This window comes from Tamandua tetradactyla, chromosome 8, assembly GCF_023851605.1.
Source record: "Tamandua tetradactyla isolate mTamTet1 chromosome 8, mTamTet1.pri, whole genome shotgun sequence".
In the NCBI taxonomy this organism is placed as follows: domain Eukaryota; kingdom Metazoa; phylum Chordata; class Mammalia; order Pilosa; family Myrmecophagidae; genus Tamandua; species Tamandua tetradactyla.
The window spans coordinates 71471824-71489166 of record NC_135334.1 but is presented as its reverse complement, the minus strand read 5'-3'; the positions used below and the strand labels follow the sequence as shown (position 1 = coordinate 71489166).

General features: G+C 39.4%; 1 protein-coding gene across 4 annotated transcripts in view; it reads left to right on the top strand.

Annotated features, from left to right (window-relative positions):
* PPME1 (protein phosphatase methylesterase 1) overlaps positions 1-16321 on the top strand; it is a 101115-nt gene extending 84794 nt beyond the window's left edge. For all 4 annotated transcript variants that reach the window (XM_077113608.1, XM_077113605.1, XM_077113609.1 and 1 more), the window contains exons 9-14: positions 3517-3640; positions 9168-9297; positions 9769-9813; positions 13138-13202; positions 13819-13886; positions 15155-16321. In XM_077113608.1, coding sequence (XP_076969723.1) covers positions 3517-3640; positions 9168-9297; positions 9769-9813; positions 13138-13202; positions 13819-13886; positions 15155-15173 — 451 coding nt within the window. In that variant the 3' untranslated portion in view covers positions 15174-16321. The remainder of the gene's footprint in view (positions 1-3516; positions 3641-9167; positions 9298-9768; positions 9814-13137; positions 13203-13818; positions 13887-15154) is intronic.
* The last annotated feature ends 1022 nt before the right edge of the window (positions 16322-17343 follow it).

Here is a 17343-nt window from a genome sequence, read left to right as displayed (position 1 = left end):
TGGAAGGGCAGGGTGCCCCGAATTGCTAAAAGCATCTTGAGGAAAAAAAACGAAGCTGGAGGTCTCGCACTGCCTGACTTTAAGGCATATTATGAAGCCACAGTGGTCAAAACAGCATGGTATTGGCATAAAGATAGATATATCGACCAATGGAATCGAATAGAGTGCTCAGATATAGACCCTCTCATCTATGGACATTTGATCTTTGATAAGGCGGTCAAGCCAACTCGCCTGGGACAGAGCAGTCTCTTCAATAAATGGTGCCTAGAGAACTGGATATCCATATGCAAAAGAATGAAAGAAGACCCATCTCTCACACCCTATACAAAAGTTAACTCAAAATGGATCAAAGATCTAAACATTAGGTCTAAGACCATAAAACAGTTAGAGGAAAATGTTGGGAGATATCTTATGGATCTTACAACTGGAGGCGGTTTTATGGACCTTAAACCTAAAGCAAGAGCACTGAAGAAGGAAATAAATAAATGGGAACTCCTCAAAATCAAACACTTTTGTGCGTCAAAGAACTTCATCAAGAAAGTAGAAAGACAGCCTTCACAATGGGAGACAATATTTGGAAATGATATATCAGATAAAGGTCTAGTATCCAGAATTTATAAAGAGATTGTTCATCTCAACAACAAAAAGACAGCCAACCCAATTACAAAATGGGAAAAAGACTTGAACAGACACCTATCAGAAGAGGAAATACAAATGGCCAAAAGGCACATGAAGAGATGCTCAATGTCCCTGGCCATTAGAGAAATGCAAATCAAAACCACAATGAGATATCATCTCACACCCACCAGAATGGCCATTATCAACAAAACAGAAAATGACAAGTGCTGGAGAGGATGCGGAGAAAGAGGCACACTTATCCACTGTTGGTGGGAATGTCAAAGGGTGCAACCACTGTGGAAGGAAGTTTGGCGGTTCCTCAAAACGCTGAATATAGAATTGCCATACGACCCAGCAATACCATTGCTAGGTATCTACTCAAAGGACTTAAGGGCAAAGACACAAACGGACATTTGCACACCAATGTTTATAGCAGCGTTATTTACAATTGCAAAGAGATGGAAACAGCCAAAATGTCCATCAACAGACAAGTGGCTAAACAAACTGTGGTATATACATACGATGGAATACTATGCAGCTTTAAGACAGGATAAACTTATGAAGCATGTAATAACATGGATGGACCTAGAGAACATTATGCTGAGTGAGTCTAGCCAAAAACTAAAGGACAAATACTGTATGGTCCCACTGATGTGAACAGACATTCGAGAATAAATTTGGAATATGTCCTTGATAACAGAGTCCAGCAGGAGGTAGAAACAGGGTAAGATAATGGCCAATTGGAGTTGAAGGGATACAGACAGTGTAACAGGACTAGATACAAAAACTCAAAAATGGACAGCACAATAATACCTAATTGTAAAGTAATCATGTTAAAACACTGAATGAAGCTGCATCTGAGCTATAGGTTTTTGTTTTGTTTTGTTTTGTTTTGTTTTGATTTTACTATTATTACTTTTATTTTTTTCTCTATATTATCATTCTATATCTTTTTCGGTTATGTTGCTAGTTCTTCTAAACCAATGCATATGTACTAAGAAATGATGATCATGCATCTATGTGATGATGTTAAGAATTAATGATTGCATATGTAGAATGGTATGATCTCTAAATGTTTGGTTAATTTCTTTTTTTCTGTTAATTAAAAAAAAAAAAAAAGAGAAGGGATAATTGGAGCTGAAGGGATACAGACTGTACAACGGGACTGGATATAAAAACTCAGAAATGGACAGCACAATACTACCCAATTGTAATGCAATTATGTTAAAACACTGAATGAAGCTGCATGTGAGGTATAGGTTTTTTGTTTTTGTTTTGTTTTTTTTTCTTTCTATTATTGTTTTAATTCTTATTCTGTTGTCTTTTTATTTCTTTTTCTAAATCGATGCAAATGTACTAAGAAATGATGAATATGCAACTATGTGATGTTATTAAGAATTACTGATTGTACATGTAGATTGGAAGGATTTCTAATTGTTTTGTTAATTCTTTTTTTAATTAATAAAAAAAAAGAAAAAAAAAGATTCTAACATCGAAAAACTGTATAAAATGGGTAAAGTGAAGGTTAGTCACAAAGTTTTTACAATCACAAGAGCACATGCATAAAGGCTATACAATCATTATCAGAAACCAAGGCCGCTGGATCACAGTTCAAAGATTTCAGTTATTTCCCTCTATGTACTGTCATATTCCAGAAAGAAGAAAGGAGTATCTATATAATGATTCAGTAATCATAATCATCCCTTAAATCCCAATTTCTCAGTTACAGACATAAGTGAGTATGTGTGTGACTGTATGTACTTTGTTACGTAAATATCAACTGGTGTTTTCCCTGCCCTTCCTGATTTAGGTGAAATTAACTTTAATTTCAGAAACCTTGTAAGTCCAAAGCACATATTGTTTCTTTGTTAAATCTCCTTCACCTAGTTGCAGAACTTGGGTCCTCAAATTCCACAAAAAAAAAAAAATGAACCACAAAACCAACTTAGCAAAACATTTGTAAGCATACTCTTCACAGGAAATTTGGTAGAGAAGACAAAGAAGGTACCGTTGTTGTTAAAAATCTACCACTATGAATGAAATTTTACTGACCCTTCAATTTATCCCAATCTCTTTTTTATCTTAATTTGTTCTCCTTCTTTCCTTCCTCCTCATCAGCAAAATAACAAATTCCTCTCTCTGATCTTATGCTAAGCAAGCCTTAGCACTAACTCCTACACAGGCCTTTGAGATTTTTACCTCGAGCATTTGTTAGTGTATTTTTCCAAAGAGTTGTCTCTGAAAGGAATTACGGTACCAGATGTTCATATGTTGATGATTTTTCTACCTCATTACATGATAAGAGATAAAGCTTTTTAGGCTGAAAAAAATAATAATAGGTTGGAACACGTGTTCTAATCTCCAAGGCCCAGCTGCCGTGTTTGTAATTGCCAGTTTCTACCGGCTAATTAAAAAGTAGATGTCTTTAACCATTGATTTGAGCTTTGTTCTACTGTAAGCAGGGTACAGCAGAACAACACCATGCTTCAGAGTTAGTTGGTCCTGGATTTGCACCTAGCCTTATGCATTCATGACCCTGACCCCAATTTTACTAACTTCTCAGGGCTCCTTTCTAGGATTGTTTTAAAAATTATTTCAGATAATGCCATTAAGTCTCCTGTCACTTTTCTTCAGGAAATGTTTGCTACTTTCCTGTGAGTCAGGATTGTTGCACAAACTAGAAAGCAACACTTGGAGTATAGTCATGCATCGGCTATGACATCCACAGTCTTTGTGGACTTTCGCGTATTTTAAAATGCACATTTTCAGATCCTCCTTCTCCCAGAAAGTTGTGAAGTTTTGGCTGATATTTGATTGTAAAAGGTTATGGTATCAATATATCTGAGCTAGTTGTGTATAGGATGCAGGTATGTGATAGCACTTTTTTTTTTAACCTAGGTGTGAAGGAATTACAAGTCCAGAAGGCTCAAAATCTATAGTGGAAGGAATCATAGAGGAAGAAGAAGAAGACGAGGAAGGAAGTGAATCAGTAAATAAGAGGAAAAAGGAAGATGACATGGAGGTGGGTGATAGCCTCATTCTTGGAAGGATAGGGTAGGGAATGCAGAGCATCTGCTGGATATCTACTGAATATCACTGGATATTTTAGAGGGCAAAGATATTGTCATAAGAGATACTTAGGTTAACTATGATATAAAACACTTGCTGATAGCTGTCACAAACTAGAACATAAAACTTATGGTGTTGTATACCCTACTCTCAAAAAGACTGCTTTCTCACCTCTGTACTTTTGTTACTGTGGTTTCTCTCATGAGAAATTCCCATCTCCTACCAGTCCATCCTAAACCCATTCAGATCTTTGGGAAGTTGCCTGACATCAGTTTAGGGCAGCCTCTCTCTGATACAGCACTGAAGAATCTGTAGGACAAAATTTTGTACTCTTTTCTTGAAGTTATGGCTATTAAGTCATAACACTGATTTTCATAATTCATATTTTGCCCTTAGAATGCTGATTTATGGTATTCCCTTATTGTGCTTATCTCCCAGCCCTCCCCGCCCCCGAAATCTTTATTTTGAGGACAGGAACTGATGTTCTACAGGCATTTCCTTCAGCATTTAGCTCAGAGTTGTGTGCATAGTAAGTGAGCAATTGATTTGAAGATAGTAGTGGGAAGGAGTGATTTTTTTCTAGGAAATATTTTGTGAGATTGAGCAGCAGACTTTATAGAGTGGATTGTAAACATCTGACTAATGGCAGGTAATGGACTTGTATGGTACCTAATCCTTTGCATTTGAAGATGCTTCTATTAGCGAGGAGAGTACATTTTTTTAAAAAAGGATTTTTAATTAAAGAGGGTCTTATTGGCATCCTTTAAATTAATGATCAGAGCAATACTTTGTACCTCTTAAGTGTATCAAAGATATAAATATTGCATGATCTCATTTGATTCTTCCAACACCCTGTAAAGTGGGAAGAAATCTTTTCTGCTATGTTCCAGCATAGAAACTAGGCTCAGAGGTTAAGAGACTTGCCCAAGATAATAACGCAACTATTTAGTAGATTTGAGACTGATAAAAGCCATCAATTACTTTTCACCTTTGTGCTAGGAACTATGCTAAATGCTTCTCTAATCCACATTTCAGCTTTACATAATAGATATTAGCACCATTTTATTACTGAGAAAACTGAAGTGTGTGTACAGATGCTTGTTCACGATTGCACATAAATGTGAGAGCCAAAATTGACATCCGTATGCTCTGATTTTTAAATCCAACTCATTTATTCATTGCAGTTTTTTATAGGCTCAATTATATGATTTTGTAAACACCAGCAATTTTGTTGGAAGGACAAACTGAGACCCTTTGAGCAATAAGGAGTATAGCCGAACAGTCTACACCTGAGGAAGGACACAAAAAAACTACAAGCTACCGTCACAACTTCTAAAATATGATAGCCAGGGGCCATTTAGGGCCCATTAGCCTGTAGGACCACAATATAAAAAGAAGTGTTTGAAATGATACTCAGACATACAGAAGAGGACAGTTTTATCCATTTTGCTCTTTAAAAGAAGATGATATACATTTTATGGGGTGGGGGGCTCAAATGCAAAATGTTTAAAATAAAACAAAAAAAGGGAAAAATGTGTGTCCTTAAAGGAGTATACTGAGTTGCCCTAGACATGTTCCTTTATGCATAAATTTCATTCTTAATGGCTTTATTTAGATATAATTCACATCTCAAACAATTCACCCAATTAAAAGTTTACAGTTCAGTGTTTTTAGTGTATTCACAGAGTTGTGCAGCAATCACCACAACATAATTTTAGAACATTTTTATCATCTCTAAAAGAAACCTTTACCTTAGCATAATGTTTTCAGATTCATCTATGTTGTAGCATATGTCAGTTCTTCATTCCCTTTTTATGTGTGTGTGTGTGTGTGTGTGTGTGTACGTATGTGTGTGTGTTAGCATATCAGAATTTGCTATTTTAACCATTTTTAGGTGTACAATTCAGTAGCATTAATTACATTTGTAATGTTGTGCTACCATCCACACCATCCATTACCAAAACTTTTTCATCATCCAAAACAGAAACTGTGTACCCATTATGCAACAACTTCCCCATCTCCCACTTCATTCCTTTTTATGGCTGAATAATTTCATTATATGGATATACCACATTTTTAAATCCATTCATCAGTTGATAGACTTTTGGCTCTCAAAAATAATTCTGCTACAAATATTCGTATCCAAATTTTTACATAGACATGTTTTCATTTTTCTTGGGTATTCTCCTGGGAGTGAAATTGCTGACTCATATGGAAACTCTAGTTTAACCTTTTGAAAAACTGCCAAACTTTTCCAAAACAACTTTACCATTTTATATTCCTCCCACCTGGGTATGAGGGTTCCAATTTCTATAGCCATCCTAGTGAATATGAAGTGATGTCTCATGGTGGTTTTGATTTGCATTTCCATAATTGCTGATGATGTGGAGCATCTTTTCATGTGTCTATTGACCATTTGTATATCTCTTTGAAGAAATGTCTTTTAAGATCCTTTGCCCATTTTTAATTGGTTATTTGTCTTTTTATTATTGAGCTGTAAAAATTCTTTATGTATTCTAGATACAAGTCCCTTATCAGATCTATGGTTTAGAAATATTTTCTCCCATTCTCTGGGTTGGGTTATCCTTTCACTTCCTGGTGGTGTCCTTTGAAGCATACAAGTTTGAAATTCTGATAAAGTTCAATTTATCTATTTTTTCTTTTGTCACTTGTGCTTTTGGGTGTCATATCTAAGACTTTACCTAACTCAAGGTCACCATGATTTATGTTTTATGTTTTCTTCTAAGAGTTGTCTAGTTTTAGCTCTTATGTTTAGGTTTATGATACATTTGGAGTTAAATTTATATATAGTTTAGGTTTGTGATACATTTAGACTTAAATTTATATGTATATGATGAAGGCATTCAACTTCTTTTTTTTTTTTTACATGTGGTCCATCCAGTTGTCCCAAAATCATTTGTTGAAAAGACTCCTCTTTCCCCACTGAATTGTTTTGGCACCCTTATCAAAAATCAATTGACCGTAAATGTGAGGGTTTATCTCTGGACTCTATTTTGTTCCATTGGTTTACATGTCTTTCCTTATGCCAGTACCACACTCTCTTGATTACTTGTAGCTTTGTAGTAAGCTTTGTAATCAGAAAAGATGACTCTTCCAATTTTGTCTTTTTCAAGATTATTGAAATCCCAAATTCTTAAAAAAAATGTTTTTGAATACTATGTGCCAGGCCATATTCCTATTGCTTTACATACCCATAGTTATTTGTTAATAATGGAGCTGGAATTTGTATTCTGTCAGGTCTGACTGACACAAAGCCTATATTTTTAAACGCTTTTCAAGTGAGGCATTGGAGATAATGATAGGACCCTGAGGGATGCCTTTCCGTGACAACTGCATCCTGCCCAGTTGAACATTACAGGAAGATTAATAGCCAGCTTTTAACTTCTCCCTTTCAACAACCAGATTTTCATCATGTCAACCTGTTTTATTGCCATTTATCAGAGGGAAGTATCTAAACTAAACTAACCTCATGATTCAACTCTTCAGGGAAAGAATTTATTTCCAATACCCTAAATACAGGGTGTTTTCAGAATTTTTTGTGTTTTTGCAAATTTCAGGACTTGAGATGAATTCTTTTTTTCTTCATTTCTTTTTAAAATATTATCATCTTTCAGGTTTCTCTTACTAGATTTATCATTTGCATGTGAAGTCCAATGTACATGTTGGAAGAGGCTTGTAAGATTGTGTTCTGTCTCTGATCATGGAGCTGAATTACTAGAAATGACTTACAAATGGAAGATATAACAGGGTAATGGGATAGTCTGAAGTTCAAGTTGAAGTGGAAATTAATGTTCACTTAAAAGTGTCCTGTGCCTGGAAAATACTAATAGAAGAGACTAAAAGGAATTGTTTTGCATGACTGTCAGTGCCATAAAGTACCTTTATGCTTCCTTTTACCGATGACAAAACAAGTGCCCAGAAAAGTGAAGGAACCTGAGCAAACTAGTGACACAGACAGGTCTTAGAAGACTCAACCTTGCAGATTCCCCATCTTTAACTTAATATGTTAACTGTCTCATGTCTGGTGTTCACTTGTTGATTATCATATTGTGGTTGATGCAGTATCCCAATTGTTCTAGTTTGCTAGCTGCCAGAATGCAATATACCAGAAACAGAATGGCTTTTAAAAAGGGGAATTTAATAAGTTACTAGTTTACAGTTCTAAGGCCGAGAAAATGTCCCAATTAAAACAAGTCTATAGAAATGTCCAATCAAAGGCATCCATCCAGGGAAAGATACCTTGGTTCAAGAAGGCCAATGGTTTTCAGGGTTTCTCTCTCAAGTGAGAAGGCACACGGCGAACACAGTCAGGGCCTCTCCCTCAGCTGGGAGGGCACATGGCGAACACAGCATCATCTGCTAGCTTCTTCCCCTGGCTTCCTGTTTCATGAAGCTCCCCAGGAGGCATTTTCCTTCTTCATCTCCAGAAGTCACTGGCTGGTGGACTCTGCTCCATGGTGCTACAGCATTCTCTGCTCTCTCTACATCTCCTTTCTCCAGAATGTTTCCGTTTTTATGGGACTCCAATAAACCAATCAAGACTCACCCAAATGGGTGGAGACATGTCATCACCTAATTCAATTTAACAACCACTCTTGACTAAATCACATCATCCAGGGAGATGATCTGATTACAGTTTCAAACATACAGTATTGAATAGGGATTATTCTACCTTTATGAAACGTGATTTTGATTAAAACATGGCTTTTCTAGGGGGCATACTTCCTTTCAAACCAGCACACCAATTATTTATTTCAATTATGATAGTTCATGTTTCATTTATGCAGAAAGGTACAGAGAATCAATTTGTTTAACTACTATTGGATTAGTGCATATTCTGTGCCTATTCACTAAAGTATCAAGATTTAATAGATGCCAACATTTTGCACATTTGTGTCAGATTTCCTTTTTTAATTACTATTGCAGGAAGATTATATTTTTATCATAAATCAAAATATTAGGAAAAAGTACTATTTAAATCAATCTATTTCACTTTTCCCTTCCACTTCTTTCCCATATGTATACCACATTCTTCCAGTAGTAATCCTAATTTAGATGCTATGTTGTACTGTGATTTTTTTTCACTTAACATCATATCATAAGCTATTCTTTCATACTGCAGCGTGTTCTTTGTAATCATCCTTTTGATATGTCCTTTTTGTCAACTGGGTATAAGAAAAGCTTAACTGGCTTTACCATTTATTTACTAGCTTTGTGATCTTAAGAAAGTTTAAGTTCACTAAAACTAATAGAAGTAAACTTTTAATTATCTACAAATGGAAATTTTAACAAGTACATATCTCACAAGGCTGTTGTAAGGATTAAATATATATTAAAATGCCTGAGACATAATGGGTCCTTTATAAATGCTAATGTCCTTCCCTTTCTTTTTCTCAAGAGATCTTAGTTTTTAGCCTGTTCCTTCAGGAGTTACTCAGACCTTTCTCTTATTCCTCCAGACCAAGAAAGACCATCCATACACTTGGAGGATTGAACTGGCAAAAACAGAAAAATACTGGGATGGCTGGTTCCGAGGTTTATCCAATCTCTTTCTTAGTTGTCCTATTCCTAAATTGCTGCTGTTGGCTGGTAAGTGTGTATGTGTGGGTATGTTATCACCCAGATATGTCTTTATTACAACTATTCACCAAATGGGAAGTGATTTTCAAAATGAAGTACTGTCCTCATTCATCTATGCCCTTCTCACACCAAATCCCTAATCCTAATTTAGCTTGAGCATTCACCTGGAATGGCTTAATTCAAGGCCGTATCCTTTCCTACAGCTAGAAACAGTGGTGTAGGAGTGTTCTGAGTGCAATGAGAATCAAAAAAGTAAAACCCTGTTTATAGAAACCCATTTAAATGAGCAAAGTCATTGCTGAAGAAGCTAAGCCTGGCCAACTTCATCTGGTGAGAATCTACCCTTTGGGAGTTAGGCTTGGCATTAACATTAATTAAGAATGTCATCATATTTACAGCTGTGTAGTACTTGGATAGCAAAAGCTATTTCATGCGGCCTTTTCTGGTAAGATACTCATGGATTCTCTTGTTTTGTTCTAGGTGTTGATAGGTTAGATAAAGATCTGACCATTGGCCAAATGCAAGGTGAGTTATCAAGAATTGAAGCCCCTGGGCCTTGTCAGGCTCTAAGAGAAGAGAAAAGAGGCAGGGTCATGTGGAAACTAATGTTCTGAGATGGTGAGGTACAATGGAGAGAGAATGAGCTGTTTTATTATAGGCAAGTCATTTACCTTTTCTGAGCTTCATTTTTTTTTTCCATGTAAAAATGGGAATTAAGCTATGTATGTCTCAGTGGTTATAAGAATTAAAATAAGGCAGTATGTTTGAAAGACTATTATAAACTATAAAGTACTCTGTAGATGTATATTATTCTGAAAGGAAATATCCTGAATACTTTTCTGTATTTTGTATTATTAGAATTCTTAAGAAAGGTCCACAGTAGTCCAGATGCAAAAAGATATACAACCTCTTTAGAAGACAGCATGGTAAAAACAAAGGCTTTGAAGTCCGGAGAACTAGATCTGATTACAATTTTTTTACCTTGGGCAAGTTACACAGCCTGCCTTGGCTTTAGTTTTCTAATCCTTAAAATGAGAATATTGATGGCTGCCTCACAGGTACCATGAGACAATAGATAGGAAAGTGATGTGTTCAATACCATGCCACAAGTGCAGGCTATGTTGGCCAGAGACCATAGAGGCAGTGGGGGACAATTTTCTGGAGGCTTTTGATTTATATGAATGAAAGTGAGTAGGCATTGGCAACTGTTGGGTTCTGGGAAGAAGAGATACCATCTCCAAGACCAAAGTTTTAGACTTGACTTTCCTTCTCTACTCACTCTCCCTGGGCAATCTCAAGGCTTTCATTTATACTCTGAAGACTACCATAGTTATATGTCCAGCTCACACCTCTCTCCTCAGCTCCATGCCCAGCCCACGTATCAAGTTGTCTGCTGGACATGTCTACCTGGATGTCTCATGGTCCCTCAAAATATTCTTTTAGCCAGCCTTAAGCTCTCCGCAGAGAAAAGGGCTGTATTTCCTTACAATACTGTTCAGAGGCACTCGAATGTTTTATCAGACTCTGGCCCAAATCCTCACACTTTTCCCTTCCTCTAACTATATCGTGTCCTGAGGCCTGGAGCAGAACCATGGGCTAAGACTGTGACCTTTGTGACACAAATGATAATGCTGGGCTTAGACAGATACTCTAAGCTTAAATTCAATTTGAGTAAACCTTTCCTAAGTACCCTTTCTGTGCAAGACCTGTGCTCAATGCTGGGAAGACAGAGAGGCCCCGGATACTATTGAAAGCAGTTGACCTGGAATGGAATAATGTTCAGAAGCATTGTTCATTACCAGCTTTGAAATCAGACAACTCTGGGTTTAAATCACTGTTACTGGTTTTTGTGACCTGAGTTATTTACTAATTTCTTTAATCCTTTAATCCTCATCTATAAAATTGAGACAATGATATACCTCAATACATTTGTGTGAGTTTAAATGAGAAAATGTGGGTGAGGAGTCTGAAAAATGATGCCTTTCATTATATTCAAGAAGTACTTATGATTCCTCGTTAGATGCCTTCCTGTTTCCCCAGTATGGATTATGCCAAGGCCACCTTCTCTTTCAAAGCATCCCATGAGTATGAGAGTAAATGGCTGGGATTAAGGATATCCCATAACACAAAGGGAATCACTAAGTCTGCATAGATTCCAAACCGTAGCCCTCTCTGCACTCTGTTCAAATCAACTGAATTATAGAATCCTAGAAACCCACTACTTATTCATGGTATAACTGGGTGAATAATTCACATTCTAAGCCCAAGGTTCCTCTCCTATAAAATCAGAGAGGAGAGTTTGAAATATTCCCATCTTATAGAATAGTTATGAGGATTATCCATGATTATGTTATTTATGTGTACCCGGCCCAATGTTACTGGCATGTGTGAGTCTTCCTCCTTGATTCTTTATACCCATTCTTCAAAGAGGAATGAAAAATCAATCCCTAGTCATCAGAAATTGATCTAATAGAAAGACCAAGGAGATTGGAGTTGTCAGTTTTGAATCTGGTTATTCGTTCATCCATCCAAGACTTATTAGGTACCTATTCAGTGCCCAGCTCTATTCAAGTTATAGAGCAAATAATAATGCCAACCCCTGTTCTAAGGGAAATGACACACTCCTGGGAAGGCAAACTCCAGTGGCATGGAAAATACAATCTTACAAAACAAGAGGTGCACAAGCTACTCAGTGTTTAGATGATGGTTCATTAACAGTAGTACATTAGGAGTTAGAGGGGAGAGATGACTGGGCTGGGACCAGGGGCAACTTACTAGAGGACAGGCATAAGCTGGGCATTCTTGGAATGGTCTTAGTTCCTCTACTAATTAAGTGGCCTTGGGCAAATCATTTCTCTAGTCTTGATCTCAAGCTCATTGTCTCAAACAAAGATTTCACTATTTGTCCTGGCTTGACAAATATTAGGTAGATTTGAGGAATTCACTTTAAAAATGTATAGAAGACTACAGTTGAAGCCTTTTTAAAGCATTGTATAATTGGGTTAAGAACTATAGAACATGACTGCCAAAAGGACCTCCAGAGCTTATTTCCCTTGTTTTGCAAATAGAGAAACTGAAGCTCTGAGAGACTGCCCTCTCCACCTATGGGAGCTCTGGGTCCTATCCTCTTCAGTCTCCTTAGGGATCTTGCTTTGTCAATCATCTCTGCTCACTCTTTATAACTATCATTTGTTGTGAGCTTACTGTGTTTCACAAGATACTGTGGGAAAGTGCTTAGTAGTGTGTCTGGCACATGGTTGAGCAATCAAATGGTTTATTATTCTAATAATTTCAAAATCTTTAACAGAGCTTACAGAAACCCGGAATGATATGGTACCTACTTACCTCTCAGCCTCATTGGTAACCACTCTCACAAGGACGGTGTCAAACTTATTTTATTTCTAAGAACAAATAGCATTTCAAGCCTCCTTTCCTTTGTATAGGGTATTCTTTCTGTTTCAGAAACCTTCCTGGGTCCCTATTTGATTATGAAACCTCTTTCCTATGTTTTACAGCCCCATGTGTTCAGTTTTATCATAGGAACTACATGCCGCCTTAAAACAGTTTATTTTTGTGTTTTCTTCCCCCACTGAACTAGACAAACCCTGAGAACAGGTGCTGTTTCTTCCTGTGTGTCTGACAGAAGGGTACAGTGAAGGGAAAATGGCATGCCGAAGGTTATGGTTTCAAATATTTCCCTCCTTATCAAGGGCTTGATTATTGGGTGAAGAGTAGTGCAGGGGGCGCAGGGAATGGTCAGGTTTTGGGCAGTGACCTATAAGGCTGTAGAAGTAATTAGGAGGAGACTGTTGTAGTTTCTGAGGTTGCCTGGCTCTGTTTCCTCCCCAGGGAAGTTCCAGATGCAGGTCCTCCCCCAATGTGGCCACGCAGTCCACGAGGATGCCCCAGACAAGGTGGGTCTGGTGCTCGATGACTATAAAAGGACTAATTTTAAGAGTAACCTTTGGGTTCTCACAGAAGATAAGAGAAGCCCTTGGGTCTTAGCCTGTGTTGCCTGAACCAGCTGTTGAGGGGCCTATGCAGTTGAAATTCATTAGCTCCCAAACCTCTCCCTAGCAGCTGCTGGTGGTCTTGGCTTTCTTGGTGTGGGCTGAGGAACTTCAGGCACCCTGATATTTCATTCCAGGGCCCTATAATTAAGATCTTAAGCTTTAACTCTCCATTTTCTCCCTAAAAGCCAGATGGTAAAAGGTATGATTGTGGTAGAAATTGCTTTCTGAACTCCAGTCATAGTTAGGAATTAATAGGGGGTCCTCCCATAGGGAAAGGGTGCCTTGTAAGTCTGAGGGGTAAATAAGTCTTTCACCTCATTCCTCTTTACCTCTCTGGAGCCGTCCCTGGCAAGAATGGTGGAGAACCCTGCTAGGATGCAGGTTCTTTTGATTTCAGGTTATACAGGCTTATGGGACTCATGAGTCCACCACACAGTCTAACAGAAGCCCACAGGAACTCCAAGGCTGAAACCAATCACTAACCTTGATGTGGCCTGGAATATTTCTCCTCTCCCAGGTAGCTGAAGCTGTTGCTACTTTCCTGATCCGGCATAGGTTTGCAGAGCCCATCGGTGGATTCCAGTGGTAAGAAAGTGTGGGGGTTTAAGGACCTCAGCAGTGCTGGCCTACTCTGACAAACAGACATTTGCAAGACTGTAAATATCTCTGCCTTACCCCTGTCTGGTTTGGGTCACCATGTCTCTCTTCCTCCACAACAAAGTTGCCGGCATGTGTGTTTCAAAACTGTAGTTGATTGTTTCATGTCATCTGGTCCAGAGGGTAGTTGCCAAGGCTGCGATGAAATTATGCCCACCTCCCTCTTGGAGGTGCACTTCATCTTGAAGTGCCCCTTCTCAGAGGAGGCTTGGATGGGAATCTTTCTTATCTAGGACTCTTAGGGAAGTTCTCAATGTCTTCTCCGCTCTACTCCTGAGAAGCTGGGCAGGCCATGGAGGCTGCACAGAGATCTAGAGTAGGGTTTCTTATCCTCAGCACTGTTAGCATATTGGGAGTTCTTTGTTGTAGGAAGCTGTCCTGTGCATTGAGGATAATTAGCATTGTCCCTGGCCTCAACCCCATTCGAAGCCAGTGGCATGCCTGTGCGTGCATGTGCATGCACATACACACACACACACACACACACACACAGTTGTGACTAACAAAAATGTCTCCAGATATTATGTCTCAAGGGAGCCAAAATCATTTGAGAACCACTTACTTAGAGGAAGAAGAGGGGCCATGTCAGCTCTCCATCTGATGAGAGAGACACAGTGTCCTGGGACCCACCTCAGGACTATAGCCTTTGCTATTTAGATCTTTAGAGAGCCCATAAACCTGATATGAAGTCACAGTCCTGCTTATTGGAAAGTCTCATCTGATTTTAGTAAGCGTCCAGGGGAACTTGTATCCCACTCTCAGAAAGTTCCTGATACTGAAGAAAACGAAATGGCTCCTGCGTTAGAGAACTCTGATTGCCGGGGCCTTGGAGGTGAGGGGTTGACAGGGCAGGGTGGGCATTGGAGATGATGGCAGGAACCTGGTACAGTCAGCCATGGAAGTAACATCCTTATGCTGAGCCATTCTTTAAGCACCTGACCACTGATGGGTCCTAAGAATCGACAATATACTTAATCTCGCTCAAAAAAACTTTCTGGGGCCTCTGGACTATTTGGGGTCTGGTCATATCAGCAGTGTACTTAGTGCAGAGCCTGTGTGGGACTTGTGGGACGATGGGTATGATCTGCAAAGGCCCTGGTGCTCATTTGGGAAGGCTTCCTGGAGGAGGCAGGATAAGCAGAGGGAAAGCTAATTTTGGTCACCTTTGTTTTACCTTGTCTTCCTGCTCTTCACAGTGTATTTCCTGGTTGTTAGAGAACTGCTATCCGTCTTTCCCTCAGCATTGAGCTCTGTTGTAAATACATCGCACCAGAGGCCACTGTGATGCCGCCGTCTCCTCACCTTCTTGTTCAGCCATTGACACCGGCTCCCGGTAGAACGGGCATCCCCAGTTGTACAAACCCTTTCGTGTATTCCTGCCAAAAGCATTGTTTTCCAGGGCCTTTGACCAGCATCGGCCTCCTTAGTCCAGGGCTCCCCAGCTCTTCCCCTCTTCTTGTACAGGGGAAGCATCTGCCTATCTCCCTGCCTTGCCCAGAGTGAAGCCTCCATCAGAGCTGTCACCCTGGGCCCCTATTCTGGCATCAGACCATGCAACTGGGTCCAAATGTCTCCCCAGGCTCAGGGACCTCCATTCCTTGAAATTGTTCTTGGCATGGTCCTGCCCTACCTCATAGGATGGACCATGCAAAGGGTGGTCCTTATTTTTCCCCTTTCAAATGAAATACCTGTCAGGTACCTTTTTAATTCCAGTCATATTCTTTCAGGCTTAGGAGACCCAGAGAGGCAACGATTCCATCCATAGGTATAGGGAGGGGTAGTGAATAGCATCACAAGAAGTCAGCCTGAAAACCAGGTTCAGCCGGTCCAAGCACATGGCCTCCCATCTGTGGAGAGCCCTCTATCCCACTCCCACATGTCTGGGCACCTGCCCTGGGCTGAGGCCAGGCTGTTCCAGGGGCCTCTTGAGCCCTCACTTGCCACAGAGCAACCCAGGTTAAATACAGCCCGTGCACAAAGCCACAGGCCAAAAGCCTGCTGGAATTTTTAATAATTATTCAAATTTAACCATTTTCATAATTGGTCCCTGAAGGTATGTACAGTGCCTGCTTGCCTCTTCTAGACCCACAGCTTCTCTTCACCATTTGTGGTTTCATGTCACTTTTCATAGAAACAGTGCAGCTCAGCATCCCCCCCTGCTGCCCAGGCACGCCATTTTCAAGGGCAGGGCAGGGCAGTCTTCTGAGGCCCATCTTTTCTGTGACTGTCTTAGGTGATGCATAGCCCCCTCCACCAAACAACTTCCTATCCCTGTCCTGCTGCACGGTCCAAAGTCTGGGACCTACTTTGTTTTTTGTTATTTATGACCTTGTTTAAAGAAAATAAATATTTCCCAACCTTTATTGACCTGTCTTTTTATCTATAGAGTTCTTATTTCTTCTGATCTGGGGCCAAGGGTTTGTGGGGGTGGACAATTAATTGGATTAGTCACCGTGGAATTCAAGAAACCCCTTTCTGCAACTGGTCAGCATCTTATGCTCTGCCTGCTCCTCAGCTCCAGAATGCCCAGTGGAATGGACAGAGCCAGCCTCCACTGCAGCTAAGAAAACCTGGACACCAGTCCATTCTCTTCCAGTTATTTGTTGGGTTGACTTTAGTACGGGACAGTCTGTACACTCTCCAGATGACCTCAGTCACGACATGGCTTCACATATGCTGACACCCAAACTCTTTCCATAGCCTATAATGTCTTCTGAGCTCATGGCATTTAGGTTCATTTACCTCATATCTCTCCAAGATGACCAAAAGGTACTTCATATTGACCATTTCTAAAATTGAACTCACCTTCCCCCTGAAACTTGTTCTTCCATGTTTTCTACCAAGCTCAGTAAATGGTAGGCACTACAATCTCTACAGTTGTCTAAACCAGATTCTCAAAGTCTACCTTATAGCTAGGCTGAGCTGTCAGGTATCAAAGGAGTCAATTGAGGCAACAAGCCAAACTGAAAGTTTTTTAAAAAATATTTTTATTGACACATCTTCACACACACACATTCCATACATGGTATATAATCAGTGGTGCACAATATCATTACATAGTTGTATAGTCATCACCATGATCACTTTTTAGAACATTTGCATCACTCCAGGAAAAAGAAATAAAAAGCAAAAAGAAAAAACTCATACATCCCATACCTCTTACCTTTCCCTCTCATTGACCACTAGTGTTTCCATCTACCTAATTTATTTTACCCCTTATCCCCCTGTGCCAGTTTGAAGCCATCATGTACCCCAGAAAAGCCATGTCAGTTAGTCCTCATTCAATATTGGTGGGTGGAATCTCTTTGATTGTTTCCATGGACATATGACCCACCTAATTGTGGGTGGTAACTTGCTTAGATGGTTTCAATGGAGATGTGTCTCC